We start from the raw sequence: 21,299 nt of genomic DNA on the forward strand, positions 1-21,299 counted from the left end.
AGCTTATATCTAGCTAACACAACATCATCAGTTGATAATAAGAAAATCAAGGTAAGATGGCCGGCAATAATTCCCTTTTCTTCTTTACAGTTGGGTGTCTGTGATTCGATGATGCTAACTCGCAAAATTCTGACTGCGAGTTCGGCGATCAACCAACCGAACCAGCCAGGCATCCAGGTTTGATCAACTACAATCAGCGAGCAATTCAGTGTCAGCCCGCCGGCGCAGCAGCAGCACTACAATTCCATCCAGTCAGCGAAGAAAATAAGATAGGCCTTCGATACAATTTCACAGTTATCAAAGTAGCTTGTTTTTGGATTGTTTGATTGTATTTCAGTTGGAAATGTGTATGTAGTGTGTTTCGACAGGTCTTAAATGATTTCTTTCGTGATTTTGGTGTTTTTGAAAAATTTGGGTAATTTGGGTTAATGAAGTTTTTTGCTTTTGTTAAAAACAATGATTAGGTGAAAAAAACTAATTTGATTTCTGGATTTGAGAAGTAAATGAATAAGGTGAGGTTTGAGAAAATATCCATAGACTATTATTATATTTCGCAATGTGAGTAATTTGTCTAGATATCATTCTTTTATTAAATATTGGAGTACTTCGTTCACGGTTAATGTTTTGCGACTGAAGCTGCCATTTTCCGGCGCGTTAGCACGACGTGAGGCCTCTTTCTCTAAATTTTGTGTGTTTGCAGCAAATCCGTTAAGTTTTGACACAATGGCGTATAAAGGAGGCGGTCAGAAGGTTCAAAAAGTGATGGTGCAGCCCATCGTATCCTTTTTGTGTTCTGGTTATGTTATTGTTCTGTTGCGCATTGCTTGTGTTTATCAGGTTGAAGATGTGTTCGCGGCGCATGGTAAGCTTAATGGCGGCTTATTGTTGTCTCGGATGCGAAACCTTTTGAACCATGTTTTCCACAGTTCCAGAGATATTGTACAATGACTGTCATTCATTAGTATCTGCTTTTGGTTTGAAAATCACCATCAAAGGCATGGGCAATATCCACAATGTCCTCAAAATGGAATGAGTAGTGTTCACATATCGTGGAGGTTCACTCCGCCAGTGACAATACTTACATTGTGGAGTAACCCACAATTTTCCCCAAGACGGAATGAGTAGTGTTCACAAGGCGTGAACTATCACTCCGTCACAGACGTGTGGAGGGGAAGAAATGTGGATAGCTTCATCACCCGTGCCATTGACATCATGTGAATTTTTGACCTGTGCATGTGGGAGTTGTACTTCATCAAGTTCATGTAGTGACGGCTCTTAGAGGAGGACTGGAACAACTGGTGTCTGTTGTCAGTGTTGGTGTTCTCTTGGGCTTGGTTGTTACTAGTAGTAGTACTAAATTCTAGGTAATGTTAGCATGAGACAGACAGCACGCCTTGCCGTCTTTTACAAAATCCACCACAACCTGTCTACCGCACAGTGCGGGACATCAAGGCCATTGACAGGGACTCCTTCAAGGCTGACGTCCAGGACATGCTAGATGACCTTGGACCCGACCTCTCCGCCCAACAGCTGGATGATGGCCTTCGCGGACTGCTGGACAGACATGCTCCAGCTACAGAAAAGCGTGTGCCTTCAGGCCACACGTCCCCGTGGTACGCAGCTGTCAGCGACATCCTGCGTGACGCCAAGAAAGAGCGCCGTCGTGCTGAGAGGAAGTGGCGCAAGAGTGGTCTGACAGTGGACAGTCAGATCTTTTTAACAGCGAAACAGTTAGTCACTGATATTGTTCAGAATGCCAAAGAAGAGTACTGGAGCTCAAAGATCAAAGCCAGTACATCTGTCAAAAACGTATTCTTAACCAGTAACCGTCTCCTTGGCAGGAGCAGAGACTTCATCCTGCCAACTAACATTCCTCCTAATGACCTCTCTGATGCTTTCGCTGAGTTTTTCACCACCAAGATAAAGACAATTAGAGATGAGCTCGAAACATTTAGTCAGTCTGTGCCCGATCCTTTCTTTGCTGACAAACCCCACCCTTCTTCGTCTTTCAACAGTTTTCGTCCTGTCACAGAGGAAGAAGTTAAACAAGTCATTATAAAATCTAGCCCCAAAACATGTGCACTTGACCCAATCCCCACATCCCTTTTGGTTGAATGTGTTGATGCGCTCCTCCCAGCCTTGACCTCTATCATCAACAACTCTCTTCAGTCAGGCACTTTCCCAGATGTTTACAAAAAAGCCCTTGTAACACCACTGCTCAAGAAGCCGACTCTCGATGTAAACACCCTCAAAAACTATCGTCCTGTCAGCAATCTATCTTTTCTTTCCAAGGTCACAGAAAAGATTGTCCTCCTCCAGCTCTCTGAATATCTGCATCACAACAACCTGTTTCCTGTCTCACAGTCTGCCTACCGCCCTTCCCACAGCACTGAAACAGCTCTACTCAAAGTTATGAACGACCTTCTGCTGTCTGTAGATACTGGTAAACTCTCTGTCCTCACCCTCTTAGATCTCTCAGCGGCATTCGATACAATCGATCACAACATCCTCGTTAATCGTCTTTCTCATTCATTTGGAGTTTCTGACACAACACTGAAATGGTTTTCATCTTATCTGTCCAATAGAACCCAGACTGTCGTTACTAACAAACACCTTTCTCAACCTTCTCTTCTGGAATTCGGAGTCCCCCAGGGATCAGTTTTGGGACCCGTGCTCTTCATTTTGTACACAAATCCACTTGGTACCATCACAGCTCAGCACAACGTCCAAAGTCAATCTTTTGCCGATGACACACAATTATATGACTCATGTACACCTGACCAGATCAATAACACCATCAACAACATTCAAGAATGCATTACTGACATCAAGCATTGGATGACCGTAAATAAACTAAAACAAAATGATGACAAGACTGAAGTCCTCCTGATTCACTCACAGAACAAACCATTACCTGACTCCGCTCCCTCCTCTATGTCTGTTGGTAACACAAACATTCAGTTCTCATCTGCTACAAGAAATCTAGGGGTAACTTTTTCTGACACTCTGTCCATGGAAAAACACGTGTCCAACATCTGTCGCTCTGCTTACCATGAACTCAGGAAAATTAGTAGCATTCGCCATCTTCTCACTTCTGATGCAACCAAAACTCTCGTCTGTTCTCTCGTTCTGTCTAAATTTGATTACTGTAACTCCTTACTCTCTGCCATTCCCCAGTACCTCCTAGACAAACTTCAAAAGGTTCAAAATTCAGCAGCACGACTGATCTTCAGAGTCAGAAAACACGAACACGTACAGCCACTCCTCCAACAGCTTCACTGGCTCCCAATCTCTGCAAGAATACAACATAAAACATCCACTCTTTGCTTCAACTCTCTCACTGATCCCTACTTTCCTGTCTATCTTTCTGATCTCCTTCATGTCTATACCCCTGCCAGACAACTCCGCTCTTCTTCAGACAATAGAACCTTTACTGTCCCTCGAATCAAAACAAAGACTTATGGCAAGCGATCTTTTTCTCACTTTGCGACAACTGTTTGGAACCAGCTTCCACTCACAACTCGTTACTCTGAAACCCCCTCACAGTTTAAAACTGCCCTGAAGACACATCTGTTCAGACAGTCATACAATGTTGTATGAAATTGAAATGAAATAGAGGTGTGTGGTTGTGTTGTGTTGTGTGTGGGGGGGGGGAGGGTTGGGGGGGAGGGGGAGCGGGGGGGGGAGGGGGCGAGGGGGGAGAGGTGGTGGCGGGTGTTTGCACGTCCACACGCGCGAGCTTGTGTCTGTGTGTTGCGGGTGTGCGGGTGGGTGAGTTGGTACATGTGTGTGTGTGTGTGTGTGTGTGTGTGTGTGTGTGTGTGCGCGCGCGCGCGTGCGCACGCGTGTGTGTGTTGTTGTGTTGTTGTTTTTTTTTAATGTATAAATATGTATGTGAGAGATTTTAACACGAACTGTTTTATGAAGTAATGTTGTAGTTTGTTTACTCAGTTGTCCATCTGTTGTGCTTTTGTTGTTGTTGATGAGTTGTGTGTGTGTGTGTGTGTGTGTGTGTGTGTGTGTGTATGTGTGTGTGTGTGTGTGTGTGTTTGTGCTAGTGTATGTGGACGTGGTGGAGGTGTGAGTTTTTTTTTTTTTTTTTTTTTTTTTTTTTTTTTTTTTTTATAACAATACGTACATTTTTTACATTTTCAGGTTTAATTTCTTAAATGTAATGATGTACATACGTTTTTACTTGAAATGTTTGATGAATATTGCTTTATCATGTGATGATGTAGCCTGTGTGTTTCAATTGTTTGTCATTCGTGTGTGTGTGTGTGTGTGTGTGTGAACATTTGTTTCATCTTTCTAGTTTTGATCTGTGTGTGTAATGCGGGGTGGTTTTTTTTTGTTTTTTTTTTTTTTTTTTTTTTTTTAAATACCTGTTGCATTTCTTGATTTAATCAACTGACATGACCTATTTTAATTTTTCTCTCTCGCCTATATTTCAAATTATATGCATATGTGTGGGGATGTTTGAGTGAATGTTTTTTTTTTTTTTAGTGCTATTGTAAAGCGCATAGAGCTTCAAGAATATGCGCTATAGCAAGAAGTCTGAATAAATAAATAAATAAAAACCTGCTCCACAATATCAAAGGATTGTCAGAGTTATTTCCCTTCAATTCAGTCCGCTTCACTTTTGTTGATTCTACGAGCTGACTTGGTCAATTAACAAGTGTAAAACGGAAAATCAAATGAACTTGAAATAGGAAGAACATTGACAAGCTTGATCTTGAGGCAAGGTGTCCATACATCTATAAACTTAGCTTTGTGAATGGCTTCGACCAGTACAATTCAGTTGAGAGTAATTGTGTCTTCTTCTTCTTCTTTCCCTTGACTACCGCCTTCATCATTGTGGAGATTCTGTAGACTAAATGTGTCTAGTGTCTGCGTGTCACTTTCACTCTGTTGTGTGTGTGCGTGCGTTTCTTCTTCGATTTTATGCCTGTTAACTGAAATGGAAAAAAAGTATGCATGCATGCATATTGCCAGTGTGCTATCACTATGTGTGATAGTATGCACTGATCGAAACAAAATTTAGATCAGTGGCTTGTCAGTAAGTGTGAGCGTGTGTTTCTGAGTGGTGTGTCAATGTGTCTGGTGTGTTTGTGTGTGTGTATGAATGATTCAATGCATGTGTTGTGTGTGTGCTGTGTCATTGTGTGTGTATGTGAGTTTGTGAACGTGTGCCACTGTGTGTGTGTATGAGTGAGTGTTTTGTGTTAGAGAGGGAAGGAGAGAGAGAGATATTGTGTGTGTATATTTGTGTGACTTATGTGTGTGTTGGGTGTGGAGGTTGGTTTCAAGCTGTGTGACTGTGAGCCAACAGCTCAAGCACACATATATACACACCCACACTGTCACAGCACTAAACAAACACAGATACTGACACTGCACACACACACACACATATACATACACACACAGACTACAGGGCAAAATTCACAGAATTTTACCTCAGTATCTGATAAGAATTTTCACTTCAGCGCACATTAGTCCCACATTTTCTCCAATATTGGATCTATAGTCAGCAAGAAAAGATCCCCAAGCAGAAGTTGATTTTTTTTCATTTTGAAATCCACTTTCCACTGTTAAGTGTTCACAAGACACTTGTCCACCCACCCCAGCCTTTTAGTATTATACTTACATATCACTATATGATTGTGTTTGTAATGAGAATCTGTCATGTCTCCTGCATGAAGATAAGATGGTCTTTTCATGAAAACTTCATAGCAATCAATTATTGCTGCTACTTTTTACCCAAAGGATTCCACAGATTGATGCAGCATACATGATTGTAGACACAGTCTCACTAAAGTCATGATCAGCATCTGGCGACAAGAGGCGCCTCTTCTTTTGTGGTAGAGAAGGCAGTAAAAACTATGATACTGTCAGGAAAATCACAAAACTGGGATATCAAGAGTAAAATTTTAACTTTTCAATATTTCCTTCCAATTATTCAATTTTTTGTGTCGGGTGTTTTTTTGTTATTTTCACTCTGCTGTGCCCAAGGTGAAGAGATGGGGCCCAGTAGGGTGAGACTTCAACATATCACAGGCAGGCCTACTTGAAAACATAATAATTAAACCTTTTATTGTGACCTTAGCAGTTGATCTCTTTCTCACAAACTCAATCACACACACACATGCACACACTCAGTCTCACTCTTTCGCTCTCACTCTGTCCCAAACTCATGACGGACATTACTATAGCATTATCATCCTCATTATTTTTCCTTTCTTTCTTTTTTTCATTTGTATAAGTGGTTATCATTGGTATGTTTCAAGCACAGACAGTACTATCACATACTGTTTTACTGTTTGTCTTCTTCTCTGCTGTGACTACAACAGTGCTTGATTTGGAATTTTATTGAAGGGTTAATCATGCATGATGTTCAGTCTGGTCAATCTTAAGATTTAAAAGAAAAGTTTGTGTTGGAGCTGTTGTTAATGTTGCTTAGATTTTTTCATAAAAATAAGATGCTCATGATTCACATTGCATGACTTGAAATTGTCCGCAGCGGCAAGTCCATGGCATTAGAATGTTTATATATTGAAATTCATTTAATGTTGTTTTTTTAAAGTTAATTAGTGATAATATTGATGCTTTTCCTTAACCTGCTGCCAGAATTTGATCTTCAGATACTTGCAGAATGTAAGTATAATTTCACAATTTCTTTTAAACAGATGTATGTATGTGTTTTGGCAATGTTTCTTTCAACAACAACAAAACAAAAAAATTCTGATTGAAATTAGTGAATCATTGGTTACAGTCTGTTAAGTTTTGGATATTATTTTAAGTATTAGCACCAAACTATCAAAATTGCCCATTTCCCTTGGTTATACTTATATGTATAATTTATTTCAAACATAAGAATAATGTAGTGAACCAGTTTTTATGATTATGTTAATATGTGCAGAGCAGGATCAAAATGATTTTTTTTCATTTGGTAGTTATTGATATTACTATTAGAAATTGGTTTGTCGGATTATGCCTGGCAATACTTTCTGTAACATTTGGATTTCATTTAAGCTTGTTTGCAAGTGGACACTGTTCCCTACACTTATCCAGTCTTCTTTTAACCTTACAATTTAATGTTAAGAGATGGATAATTATATCATAGATTGCTGGAGAGTTCTGCGGCTGTCTTGGATCTTGGGCATGCACATCTAACTTTTACTGGAAATAGTGAGCATTGGCGAAGACACTCAACATAGACAAAATCAGCAAACGTGCTGCCCTCCATTTCTTCAGTTGATAGCCTCCATTGCTACAACCAAACTCTGAACAATGAAGTGCCATTGTATGCACAATAAAACCCCAAAAATATTAAACAAAAAGTCGAGAGGGAGAAAAAAAAGAAAGAAAAAAAAAGCGTGCTGTTTCGCACATTCTGCCTCTCACAATCACCTTTCCTGCTAGCAAGTTTGGAGAGCCAATCAACTTGAGCACAGACGATGTGATGTGCCTCTTTAAGTCATGTAAGCACAGAACTCTCCAGCAGTCTATTATTTGAGATGGATGCATCATGTTGTAACTTGTTGGAGGTGGAGGGGAGGATTTTATTTTGGTTTAGGTCAAGGTCAAGCATATCTCTAACTGGCCTTTGGGAATTGCAGTTAGTATATTCTTTGTTGTGGAGGTTGGGGGAATAGAATTAGAAGTCTTGTATTACTTAATTATAAGATTGAAAATAAAAACACCCTAAGTTTTATGCATGTCCAAGTTTCACCTGCAGCATGGCATTTGTGAGTACATTGCACACAGTCATGTGATAAGTTGTATGTTATAACTTAGGTAAAGTTCTTTATATAAACACACCATTATAGTATACTTGCACTTCCAGACACACAAATCATAATATGCATATTTTGAGTGCATGGATGCATGAATGGATGTATTATAAAAAGAAAATTTGCATATTCAGTTTAATATAATGATATATATTTATCTCTCATCTCATCATCTCATCTATCCCTTGACCCGTGGGTGGGTCATTGGGGCACCATGGATGACTGCCTGGTCAGCTCGCGCCACCTGCCTCGGTCCTCAGCGGCCCTTTGAGTTGTGGCAAATGGCAGGCCCGTCCACTCTTTGATGTTGTCCTCCCACCGCTTTATCTGTCTGCCTCTCTTCCTCCTTCCTTGTACAGTACCCTGCAGGATGGTCTTGGCTAGGCCGTCTGATCGTGTGACGTGTCCATACCAGCGGAGCTTGCGTTCCTTCACTGTGGTTAGCAGGTCTTTGAATGGGCCAATGGCGTTTTGGACTCTTCTTTTCACTTCCTCATTTGTGATGTGGTCTTTGTATGTAATGTTCAGGATCTTGCGGAAGCATCTCATTTCCAGGGCCTGGATTCTTCTCTGGAGTTCTGCAGTGAGGGTCCAGGATTCGCAAGCGTATAGAAATATTGAGAAGATGAGGGAGCGCATTAGTCTGATTTTGGACGAGAGGGAGATCTTTTTGTCCTTCCATATAGTCTTCAATCGACTCAGTGCGGCAGTAGTCTGCGCGATTCTGGACAGGACCTCTGGTTTCGAACCCTCGTCTGACACAATGGCACCCAAGCATTTGAAGGAGGAGACTTCTTCCAGTTTTTCACCGTTTACGTGCAAGTTGGACGTTACGCCTTGGCTGTTGTTGGTCATAACCTTGGTCTTCTCGGCACTGATCTCCATGCCGTAGGCTGATGATGTCTTGTCAAGTTTGTGCACGAGTTCTTCGAGTTCTTTCTCTTCTCCTGCCAGGCCATCAATGTCATTGGCAAAGCGCAGGTTGGTGATGACTCTGCCTCCAATGCTGACAGTTCCCACATGATCTTCCAGGGCGTCAGTCATGATCCTTTCAAGAAAGAGGTTGAAGAGAATGGGAGAGAGTAGACAGCCCTGTCTGACTCCGACCGTGGTTCTAAACCAGTTACCCGTGCTACCATTGAAGAGGACTGCACTGGTTGCTCTTTCGTATAGGTTCTGTATGGCTTGGATGATGTCTTCACTGATGTTGAATTTGTGCATGGTGGCCCATAAGGCAGCGTGCCATACCCTGTCAAACGCCTTCTTGAAGTCAATGAAGACGTGGTAGAGGTCTCTTTGGTGCTGGAGATATTTCTCGCACAGCAAGCGCAGGTTGAAGATTTGTTCTGTTGTGCTTCTCCCTGCTCTGAAGCCGGCCTGCTCTTCGGCGATGATCATTTCTGCTTGCGGCTTCAGTCGGTTGAGAAGGACCTTTAGCATGACCTTGCTGGGGTGGCTGATTAGGCTGATAGTGCGGTAGTTTTTGCACTGTTGTAGATTGCCTTTCTTGGGGATTGTGATGACCAATGATTGTGTCCAGGTGGTTGGCCACTCTCCCGTCTGCAGGATCTTATTACAGATGGTGGTGAGGGCATCAATCACCGCTTCGCCTCCAGCTTGAATCAGTTCGGCGGGAATGTTGTCGACGCCAGCTGACTTCCCTGCTTTCAGTGTCTTCACTGCTGCCTCTACTTCTTCCCGAAGAATTGGCTGGCTGTCGTTGGTTGATGGGGGACAGTTCAGAACTGAAGTTTCACCTTTGGTGTCTTGGTTGTACAACTCGGAGCAATATTCAGTCCAGCGCTGTAGGATGTCTTTTTCTTCAATGAGGCATTTCCCTGATTTGTCCTGGATGGTGCTGACTCGTCCTTGCTTGGTTGTTGTCAAGTTTTTGACAGTTGCGTACGCTCTTTTTGAGTTGTTCTTTTGCAGGTTGTCTTCAATCTCTGAGCACTGTTGTTCTATCCAGTTTTCTTTTGCTTTTCTCATGCTGGATTTGACCTTGTTGTTGGCGGTCCTGTATTTGTTTGTTCCTTCAGGGGTACCTTTCTTGTTCTTCAGTACTCTTCGTTTATCGCATAGGTCGAGGATGTCAGGGGTGACCCAGGGCTTCTTCACTGGTCGTTTTGTGCCCAGAACTTCTTTGGCAGTCTCAGTCACTGCAGTGTTAAATGCAGTTGTTTCTCTGTCGATGTTCACCTCTTCGTCCTGCAAGATGGTCAGTGCGGCGAATTTTCCTCCAATCATGGCTTTGAAAGATTCTGCAACCTCTGGGTCTTTCAGTTTCTCGAGGTCGAATCTCATTCGTGTGGTACCTTGCTTTGCGATCTTCTTGAGGCGGAGTCGGAAGGTCATCATGACCAGGTTGTGGTCGCTGCCCACGTCTGCCCCTGGGAAGCTTCTGGTCCTGGCGATGTTGATGCAGGACCGAAAGCGTTTCTTCACCAGGATGTAGTCGATCTGGTTGTTGTAGTCTCCGCCAGGGCTTTGCCAGGTCCATCTTCTGGATTTTTTGTGCGCTCCAAGTATGTTTGCCAATATAAGGTCATTGTATCTGGCAAACTCCAACAATCTGAGACCTCTGTCGTTGGATGCCTCATTGCAGAAAGGACCGCAGTTGCCTTGCCAGTTTGGCTGTGCGTCTGCTCCAACCTTTGCGTTCCAGTCACCCTGCACCACAAGTATGTCCTTCCGTGGTGCTTGGTTCACGATGTCTTGTAGTTGGTCGTAGAATGCCTCAACCTCGCTGTCCTCGTAGTCAGAGGTAGGTGCGTACGCCTGTATGATCGTGATGTTGAATGGTGAGGCTTTGAGCCGAATGGTGATGATGCGACTTGAAACTGGGCGACATCCCAAGATGCAGTTTGTGATGTTCTTGAGGACGAGGAAGCCTACCCCATGCTCGTGGCGGTCTTCTTTGCCACTGTAGTACAGTTTGTGGCCTTCTTCAGTTGTGAGATCTTTAATGTTCTTCAAGCGTACTTCACAAAGCCCTATGATGTTCCAGTTGTATCGTTCCATCTCGTATGTCAGTTCTTTGATTTTTCCTGCTGCACGGAGAGTTCTGACGTTCCATGTGCCAATCACGATGTTGTCTCTGCCTCTGATTTTTGCTGAGGTGTTATACAAATCAGATAACAAGCAAAACATATCATTTTTGCATATGTTGATATTGTAATAGTACATACTATTTTCCAGTAATGAACATATTCCTATCAATATTTACATCATTATTAGCTTCATTTACCACCTAAGACTAATTAAAGTCTGTTGTTGTTACTACAGAGATCCAGAATTCAGGTGTGGCTGTATGAACAGATCAACACACGTATTGAAGGTTGCATTGTGGTAAGTGTTGTCTAAACTGTATTATTGTTTATCCTTTGAGTCGACTTCAGCATGAGATGGAGGATCTGTGACTTTGGGTCCGGAAGTGACTGGTGAGGCCAGACTGGGCCCAGAAAGCTGTCGCACTTGTTGTTTGGTGCTGCAGTGGACATTGAAGTTGCTTGTGCCTTGCGTGCAGTGCATTTCTGCTGAGCTGCTTCAGTGTGTTTGTTTTTTGCTGTGTTTGCTCTTTTAGTGACCTTGCTTTGCAAGGTTGGGCAGTCAAGAGCAAGCAATTCCAAGGTATTGGGATTGATGTTGAGATGTTGAAAGTGTATAACTTTGGTTAAGATTGTAAGTAATGTGTTTTTACTGCTTTTTTTAAATTGAAGAGTGTAAGGGAAGACATTTTTCTAATGTTCTCAGGGATCAGATTCCAAAGAGGAGCAACAGAGCAGAACTTCCAGAAGGCTCACTGAGTACATCACCCTATTTTAATGTCCAGTGTGCTCTGATAAATTAGCATAGACGTAATCTGGATATAATTTGAATTGTTTTGTTTTGAATTTTTTTTTTTTTTTTTAATTTTTAAAAGAGTATCAGGTTTCTTAAATTGGAAATGTCAAGCATAATTTTCCCTGGGAAAATCATGAAAAGAAAACTTTTTAGCATCCTTGCAAATTACATGAACTTGCAAGCCTCTGCATGGAAAGACTTATCAACAATTTATTTGAAGCTGCATCTTTTTTTTCTTTTCTTATACAAGTTGTGGAAGGTAGAGAGGAATGAGGGAGCTGCAGTTCCGTCCATGTGACTGGGTCATGTGTGTGCGTGCTTGTTTTAGTTTTTAAAATAATCTGTTTAATAATTAACTTTTCAGTAATATTGAATGTCATTGCAAGGCTGCGAGTTCTGGTCTTGTGTTGGTTGTTTTTTTTTAGAAACTGTATCATTTATTCATGTTTTCTAACATTTCATTTCACCTGTGCAGGGTTTTGATGAGTACATGAATCTGGTATTGGATGAAGCTGAGGAGGTTCACATGAAGACACAGAACAGAAAAACGTTAGGTAAGCCATTTGTCTCCCTTCAGTTGCCATTGTGTGTTACAGTCTCCAACCCCTCTCCCCTCACCCAGCTTCAGTCTGTTGATGTTCAAGCATTGAAACAGAAAGTAATGTTGTGCAAAATCAAATGTTTCTATAATCTGCATGCAGTTTGTTCAGCAGTTTAAGAGGGATTTCTGTTGTTTGGAGTTTTAAAACTTGTCAGTGATGACACCAGTTTCTCACTCTCTCACTCACTCTCTCTCTCTCTTTTTACTTCAAAGTAATATTGAGATTGACATGATTGAGCAGTTTTGAGGTTTGACAATATTGAAACATGTTGGACAGTTCTGCTCCAGGACAGTGATTAGAAAAATAATAATGAAAGGCAGTAATTGGGGGGGGGGGGGGGGGGGATGTAGGCTGAACTTTCACAGTAGACACAGTAGCACAAGGCAAAGACAGTTCACTTCAGAACTTTTTGAGGAGGAGGGGGGTGTATTGACTCATTGGGTTGCTTGCTTGTTCTGATATAATGTTGGACTTAAAAAACCAATCACCAAATGTGATCAGGCATGGTCAAAAACTTTTCATGTATAAGACTTTTGTGCAGAACCCTGTCTAGAACTCCAGAATTGGCTTGAAAATGGGGCTTTTTTATATTTGCAAAGAAAAACATTCAGAGAAAATTCTTAAGCTATATTACACACAAAAGGGTCCATACAATTGAGTTACATCTTCATTTTGTTAATATGTTGGTGTTGATTTAACTTTTCTGTCAGTTTTAAAAAGTATTTTAATTACACATACTTAAATTTCCTTTTAACTATATAATTTTATATGGCAATTAACACTGGTTATTAACTTAAAGTTACCAAGAAAAAAAAGACTGTTTTAGTTTTAGAATTTTGGCAGAAATGTCTTTGAAACTTAAAAGTGTTTGATTTTCTTTGGTGGTTTCACTATGTAGACAATAATTATTGTGTGTGTGTGTTACTGAATCATGGTAAATCATTAAATGGAATTGTGTGTATGTGTTTTTTTGTGCAGGGAGGATAATGCTGAAGGGAGACAACATCACACTCATCCAGCAAGTGTCTCAAGAATAGTACATGGCAGGCAGCACCACCATCACATTGACCTCACCAGCAAATATTCATCAGAGACATGTCTGCATTTCATGTTTTTTCATTGTCAGACTTTGGTTTTATCTGTTATGTGTTTTAAAAGTACAGCTTTGTTAAGAATTGCAATGGTTGGACGGATATTGTCATCACTGGACTAGAATGGAAAGAAAAATAGCAGGGGCTGTGGATCAAAGCTTACTTGTTGACTGGATTCCCTAGAACAATGTTGTTGTTTAAAAAAAAAAAAAAAAAAGTCACTTTTCGATACCAATATTTCCAGACATACTCTGTCAAGGCAGTTCATAAGAAAACTAAAGAGGAAGGGGGGTGGGTGGGGGGGGGGGGGGGGGTGTTCAACATTTGTTTTGAGGATGTTTCTAGGATAGATCTAGAAATTGAGGTAACACATTTATTCATTGATATTGTGTCATTGATGTTCTGTCATTTATGATGTGAATTCAGAAGACATTCTTCGTTCTTTTTCTTTTTTCCTTTCATTCGTGACTCTTTTTTTTAAAAATAAAAGTGTTGTAATTTGACTTTCACTGGTTTATATGGCATTTGTCTGATTTATCACCAAACAAATAAGTGAGAGAGAAGGGGGTGCAGGGCTGCGCATTTAAAAGAGAGGCTAGACTTAACTCATGTTGAGACTTCGTTTGTTGTGGCATTGCAGAATGATGGATATTTCAGCTTTGCAAATAGGATATGAACTTTGCTTATTAAATAACAAAAAGCCTTGGAAAAACACCTGCTACCAACCAAACTTAAAACTAAAATGTAGGTAAAAGAACTTAGCAGACTTACATACTGCCAAGTACACATTGGTTTTCTCAAGGAGGCATTCGGATAAATCCATACATATAACACATTTGCTGGGCAGACCTGACCAGCAGCATGACCCAATACACTGAGGTCTTGAGTGCATGTATATAAATGTATGCCTATCAGAGTGGATTTCTTCTACAGAATTTTGCCAAAGGACAACACTTGTTGCCATGGGTTCTTTTGCAGTGCACCAAGTGCAAATTGCACATGAGACCTCGGTTTATCATCTCATGATTAGAAGCTCAGTTTGATTTTCCAAAGTGTTAGGGGTTCATCCTTTCTGCACTGGCTGCAAATTTTTCCTCATGCTCTTTGCTGGGGGCCTTTCTTCCTTTGTGAAAGAATTGTCAGTCTTACTGAAAATGCTTAGTTCCACACAAAATAGTACCATATTTTTATGTTCATGCAATATGGCAAGAGATTTCCATTGCAATCTGAATTGTCGTAGGGTTATTAACTAAATGCCAGAAGTCTGTTGGTTTGATTCTGAATCCTGATTGATGAAAGAACATCTTAGTAATATTGAACTTTTTTCCCTCTGCTCAAACCAGCCTTTTCTCAGATTTAAACCTTTGCTGCTGGCTCTAAAAATAGTACCGGGTAATAATAAATATAAAAAATATGCAGTGTGATCGAGTAAAAATGTTTTCTAATTTACAAGCAATGAAGTGATGGGCAGTGTGTGTCCCATTGCCAGAAATAAAGAGGGAAACACTTGGATTCATGCTGGTAACATTTTAGATTTAGAATGAGTAAATAATTTCATATGGGAAAATTTTGCTGAAAGTAAAACAGGGTAACTCACTTTCTAAAACTGAGAAGTGAGTTGATGCTAGTTGGTCTGACAAATCCCGACATAATGACAGGGAACTGGTACACTGTTTACGTCAGTGTAAAAACACACCAGTATTTTCCCAGGCAGTTTATTTTTGCCAAAACAAAAAACAAAGCGAGTTTCAATGATTTAAATATCACTTCAGTCACAGAAACAAGCAAAATTTCAGTCACAGAAACAAACAAAATTAATGCACAAGTGGCAAGTTTCAATAAAGAAAATGTTTATGTGATTATGAGTGCTTGATTGTGGATTTTTATATATAAAAAATGTTTTTGTTCCAAGAAATAGTTTTCATTACAGGTTTCACCATTCTGTTCCTGAACATGGCAACAATGAAACATTTTAACTGCAACAGAAACACATTTGTTGCACTTTTGGTATAAATCAGTAATCAGTTGAAACAAAGAACCTTGAGTTATAGACAAATGAAGATTTTAGATGCCAAAATAAACAGGCCCCATATGAATTCACAGGCAAGCTTTGCCTTCAATTGAATCACCAACATATTTGCTTGTTATGCTTAGTGGAAAAGCTTGAAATGAACAGCAACCTCATATCTTCTGAGTACCTTTTTTGTTGTGCTTGTCATTTGCATTTTTTTTTTAAATGGAATAATCATCCAATTCAAGGATGTCTTGTCTTAAACTTAAAACTTTTCCAAACTTTTTCCATTAAAAAAAAAAAGCCAGTGAACTTCAGATCCCACTCTAACTAATACTGAAACATCAAACCAGTTCCAAAGATGTAATTAAACATTAGATGGTGTAAACAGTGATTGCCATAGCAGTATCACCAAAGACTTCTTTCACCACATCTGACACTTTGTCCCACTCCAGTTTGTCGAGACCACACCCAATCCGGGGCATGGACAGACTGGACACTTGGTGTTCCTGGCAGTGGGACTTCATGGCTTTCAGAGAAGCTCTGAGCGTGTCATAGGTCGGTTTGTCATAGTGGTGCGGCTTAGTGATGAGGTAATACACGAAACGATCATCTCTTTTGAGGACAGCAACGTCTCCAACATCTTTTCCTGGAAAAGAAAGTGTAACTTATAGTTAAGAACAGAAATACCCCAAAAAACACAGCAACAATAATGGTAAATGTGGGGAAGTTTCTTCGGATAATGAAGCCATGCAACTGATTTTCGCATGAAACCACTGGGAGCTGTGCATAAAACGAGCAACAAGTCACTGGGAATGAATCCCCACACTGATGGTGACATGAACACACTGTACACAATCAAAGGTGAGAAACAGTTCTGAAACATTACTCGGACTCTTTACAAGCACCATATGAAAAATGCAACTTGATCTAAATTGAGATTTTGTTCTAAATCATGTTACTTCTACTCTATTCCACTGTGTAAAAAGGCACATTTACCTGGATGAAAACACATTCACTCAAATTACCAGTCTGCTTTTTGCAGTATAAGCACAAACTTTTAGGACCACAACCAGATGTGCATCAAAGGTTCCACAACTACCTGTGGAAGCAAACCAGGTTGGTCGCAGGATCATGGTAACATCCCTAATACTAAACGTTTCTGCTTTTTTGAATTATAATACTGATGCTTCACTTAGCCTAAAAAGTAACCTAAAAGAACAATCTGTGTCGCATGCAAAGGGGCCAGGGATAACTTGTTTCCTAAATAAAATTGTCAGGAGCCATTTGGTTCAATAGAAACTTCACACTGTATTATTTTACAATGCAGCATTCAGCTTCCCCATTCATTCCCACCATGTATTCTCATCATTATGAGTTCACATTCACACTGCAGTAAAATTGGTCTGTCAGATCAGGGAGTCCAGATATGAACCTATCAAACATTGATATGTCAGAGACAATATATATATAGAGAAAGCATTTAAACGCTGGTCCATACATGGGAGTTACACAAACACAAAGGCAGAGATTGAAACTCAGGATCAAACAGGATTAGTAAAACACTGTTATGTAGCTTTTATTTTAGGAAGAGGGGTTTCCTTGTTTCGTTTTGTTCTCAACTTTCTTGTTTTAATGACTGATTCTAAGTTGCTGACAAAAAAGAAAAACAAACAATGCCTACATGACTGTCCCCATTTTGTTTTTGTATTTTCAATTATTTCATACCCAAGAACACACACACACACACACACATACACAAACAAACAAAATACCAACTAAAAAAAAAAAAAAAAAAGTGAAAATAAATTAAATGATACTTTCCAGACAATGGAGTACAGATCAGATCCATCTTGAATTTTTAAATGATCCCAGCAAAAGCAAAAAAACAATAACAAAAAATCTTGAACACAAATCCGTGTGAGGGACTTGGAGAATCCATCTCAATTTTTTTTCCCTGGCAGACTAAGACAGCATTATGAATGTGACAACAACAAAAAAGGAGAAAAAAATTATATTTTATACCAGCTTGCCTCCTGCTTGTTAACTGGCTTTGTGCCACAGCAACCTACACCCAATTCACAATTCAAAATAAATATGTGCTCAATAGTCTTTAAGCGCTCAAGAAAAAAAAATCACTGAATGGTGGAATGTACTGACAATACATGAACTCACATGGTGCAGTAATTTGTGTGTTTGAATCAATAAAGAATCTTGCAGTCTTGGGAGGATGAAGGTTGAAACCCCGTCAGAGACCATACATCATAGCAATATTTTCAAGCCAGTTGAAAGTTCTCATCTGTTGAGTGTGATATGGGCTCAAACAGGAAAAGCTGCTCAACTTTCCTGACAAATGCTGATATATTACAAAAGGACGAGTACATGAGTATAACCTGATAGGATGAAGCACTCTGTTACCTTGTGCCTTGAGTTCATCAAGCCCGCCAAATTTGTTCTTAAAGATGACAGCAATGCCTTTGCCCATTTTCAAATCTTTGCTGACACAGTGCACAAGACCATCTGTAGATGGGCAAGAAAACAGATCGCCTTGTTTGTCCAACAACTGGAATTTCTGCAACAGCAAACATTGGATGATAATAAAATTCATCCCATTTAATGAAATTAATTATATATACAGGAATTATTTTAAATAAATTACTTTATATGACATTAAATTATGTTGCATGTGAAGAAGGCAGAATACAATGGTGCATCCACAAGCAGTTATTTTGCTGTGTCCTTTACTTTTGTCAACTTCCAAACATTACGCCATTTGGCAATGATGACTGGACCTAAGCAAATCATATTTTTTTTAAATCCCACCAACATGTTGCTTGAATATACACTTAAAGTCCCCCATCCCCACCCCCTCCTTTGCTATTCTGTCATAAACTTGCAAATTCTGCAGCGGAATAACCCTCCTGTTTGACATCCTTTAAGTGGGATCCTTCCCTTATCGTACCATAATGCAGGTCCTCTCACTTAATAATCTTCAAGATAACTATTGGTTCTGACTGAAAAACAACAACAACAACAACGACAACAACAACAAAAACATTTTGTCAAGTCCTTTAGTACAATGCAATCTGTTTCAATTTTGGGGGAAAAAAATTTCAAGTAAAGATATCTGTATTCCTAATAAAGTAATATACTTTTTTTTTTCTGATGGGTGAGGGTATATGGCACGTTGTGTTTTGTTGTTGTTTCTTTTGGATAGATTTTTCATAAGAAATGCCAATGATGTGAATGTACCAGATAAGGTCTGAAAGCTGGGTGCGCACTGTATGTCCTGATCAAACTGTCTATTCATTTCAGAATGAACGGCATGGTCTAGTTCTGAATCTATGCAATGAATGATCAACCACTATGTCAATGATCCCCTCTGATGATGGTGAGCCAACACTCACCCTACCTTATGTAAAGGCAACACCATCATGGCTGGAACAACTACATCTTACTTCTAGGACAACTAAAGCAATAAAAATAATAACCACCAAAAAATAAAAAAAATAAAATAATAAAACCAACAGCAAAAAGGCAACATGGAGAACAAGAATGAAGTGACACAGCAGCATTGTACAGTGCTGGGACTGCAGCATAAAAACCTGGGCGTGGATGTGTAAATTGGGCACTATGGGAAGTTAATAATGCCACTCAAATGGTGTGGATTAATTATGGACGAGTTCAAATGAATGTAAAAATACAATAAAAAGTGAGGTAAAGGATTGCTCATTTTGCTGCAGCCTCTGCAGATCTTCCAACCGATAATGTAAATGTGGAAACAGACCCAACCTTGACAATCCTTGGTTGTTGGTAAATCAGATTCTTCTCCCTTCTAATTCCAACCATGAATACTGCAAATATATATTTGAAGTTGTAATTAAATAGTTCCACCAACTCCCCTGTCTAATAAGTATTAATCATTGTTGAGGTCGAAAAATGTTCTTGATATGACATCATGATTGCAGCACGACTCCTGGATAATCAGAATGGTGGTTGCAAACAGCACGGTATAAATACGCATGGCAAGATGCCATGTTTTCCACCTGTCAGTTCGCTAACAGCGGTTATCACATTGAAACAGTGAACCACCCCTGATGTTCTTCTTCCTTGCAGTTAACTATCAATGTGCTAATTTATGTGTTTATTCATACATTCATAAACGAAACGAAAAACTGAAAACGAAAGTAGTAAAGCCTATCCAGCAAGCACTAAAATGAGTTCAGTTTTATCTAATGTACTGGCACAGGAGACAGTTCATTCAATATGAATGCAGAATTTCATTTGATGCTGTAATCAAATGCCGCTTGCCTGGCTTGCTGCTGCTGCCATTCTGTAGAAGCACTGTTTCGCTTTGAAAACTGGACACTGAGTACCAAATGATGAAAATGTGTACAACCTCGAAACTGTTGCAGCGACGCAGAACATGTCGGGCGTTTACAGAGTTACTTCCCCTGACTAAAAATTGAAGGAAGCCTTTCCGGTCTTAGTTTCGATTTTATATCGAGGAAACGTCACAAATTAATGATAATTATTATTATAATAAGGTTATCTACTTTGCGCCTAATCGAACTGTTTTGCTCTAAGTGCTTTGCAGGGCAATAGTTTCAACAAAATATACATCAAAACATGCAGGTTGGTCCAGCTAAGTGAGCAATGCGAACTGATCAGTCAAACCAAATGCCAACAGTAATCTGTATACGGACGCACACAAACACATCACACACATTTTAAAAAAAAAAAAAAAAAAAAAAAAAAAAAAAAAAGAACACACACACACACACACACACACACACACACACACACACACACACACACACTCAAATTAGAAACCAAACATCACAAAACGCAAATAATGCAATCTCACATCAGAACACCCGACACAACATCTAAAACCAGACCACAACATCCCAAAACTAACTACAAAGCGCAAACCAACAATTAGCGCACAACCCGAGTCACAACACTCAAAAAATCAGTCCCATTACATTATTCCACACAACACCTCAACAACACAAACAGAAAACCGAAACAAGCACATGCACGCACTGTCACAGGCATCAAGAAATTTTAAAGGCAGTTTTTAACGGATGAGTCTTGATGTTGGTCTTGAAGCTGGAAATGGACTCACACACACACACACACACACACACACACACACACACACACACACACACACACACACACACACACACACACACACACACACGTGTGTACACTGACACACACACTGGCACTTCCAATCCATCAAACAGTCTCCTAGTAGCTGTTGCATGTTTTCTCGTGGAATGGTACGTTGTCTCAGTGATGATATTATTTTTGGATGAGATGAAAAACAGAGGTTCGAATCCATGTAAAGTCATGCTTATATCGAACTCAACAGAACCCAGCGCGACAAAACACAAGTGTTCATAGCCGAAAGAATACAACAGACTCACTGTTACAGGCATGCAAAACGGACAGGTGGAAACAAGAACGGAAGAAATAAACTAATAAACTGACAAACAAATGAATGTGGCATTGCATTATATCCACGTCTCATGCGAGAACAGCCCGGAAAGTAGACAGAAAGAAATTTGCTGACAAACAGCTTTTTATACAGCTGCTGCTGCTATACTGCTTGATCGACCAGTACGTGCTGTCTTTTGATAGTCATTATCAGCACTATAAGTGATATACTGCGAACTCAATATTAGGCCTCAGTAAAACGACCATTGATGCTCAGTTGCTACTTCTTTAATCAACTGCTGCAATAACAACTGGAGCTACTGTTGCAGTACAACAGCAGTTATTGATAATGACTACTGCTGCGTCAATGCTGCTGCCGGGTGGTACTCTGAGTTCTACGGTAGGCCTCACGGTATCCATCTATGACTGTGCTGATTCTTGTTTCGAAGTTTAGGCCACGATTCTGCACCTTAGCAGCGCTAAGTTTGCGTAACGCTAAGACTTCTCCAAA

General features: G+C 40.0%; 2 protein-coding genes across 2 annotated transcripts; one reads left to right on the forward strand and one right to left on the reverse strand.

The window, feature by feature from the left end:
• Positions 1–635: 635 nt before the first annotated feature.
• LOC143282907 (small nuclear ribonucleoprotein E) lies at positions 636–15,559 on the forward strand. The gene is made up of 5 exons (XM_076588787.1): positions 636–777; positions 6,628–6,654; positions 11,079–11,141; positions 12,112–12,190; positions 13,217–15,559. The coding sequence occupies exons 1-5, from the start codon at positions 724–726 to the stop codon at positions 13,273–13,275; spliced, it is 282 nt and encodes a 93-aa protein (XP_076444902.1). The 5' UTR covers positions 636–723; the 3' UTR covers positions 13,276–15,559.
• Positions 15,029–19,785, reverse strand: LOC143282906 (ADP-ribose glycohydrolase OARD1-like). The gene is made up of 3 exons (XM_076588786.1): positions 19,652–19,785; positions 17,759–17,912; positions 15,029–15,989 (listed from the first exon to the last, which is right to left on the reverse strand). The coding sequence occupies exons 1-3, from the start codon at positions 19,766–19,768 to the stop codon at positions 15,715–15,717; spliced, it is 546 nt and encodes a 181-aa protein (XP_076444901.1). The 5' UTR covers positions 19,769–19,785; the 3' UTR covers positions 15,029–15,714.
• Between the last annotated feature and the right edge of the window lie 1,514 nt (positions 19,786–21,299).

The sequence above is a fragment of the Babylonia areolata genome, chromosome 6 (genome assembly GCF_041734735.1).
Source record: "Babylonia areolata isolate BAREFJ2019XMU chromosome 6, ASM4173473v1, whole genome shotgun sequence".
Lineage (NCBI taxonomy): Eukaryota > Metazoa > Mollusca > Gastropoda > Neogastropoda > Buccinidae > Babylonia > Babylonia areolata.

Excerpts from the sequence above, each read along its gene's own strand:
- LOC143282906 (XM_076588786.1), bottom strand. The coding sequence starts at position 19,768 with ATGTTCTGCGTCGCTGCAACAGTTTCGAGGTTGTACACATTTTCATCA. Across the intron at positions 17,913-19,651 it reads TGGCAGCAGCAGCAAGCCAG|AAATTCCAGTTGTTGGACAA; the intron begins GCAAGCGGCATT and ends TTGCTGTTGCAG. Across the intron at positions 15,990-17,758 it reads TGATGAACTCAAGGCACAAG|GAAAAGATGTTGGAGACGTT; the intron begins GTAACAGAGTGC and ends TTTCTTTTCCAG.
- LOC143282907 (XM_076588787.1), top strand. The coding sequence starts at position 724 with ATGGCGTATAAAGGAGGCGGTCAGAAGGTTCAAAAAGTGATGGTGCAG. Across the intron at positions 778-6,627 it reads AAGTGATGGTGCAGCCCATC|AATTTGATCTTCAGATACTT; the intron begins GTATCCTTTTTG and ends ACCTGCTGCCAG. Across the intron at positions 12,191-13,216 it reads ACAGAACAGAAAAACGTTAG|GGAGGATAATGCTGAAGGGA; the intron begins GTAAGCCATTTG and ends TTTTTTGTGCAG.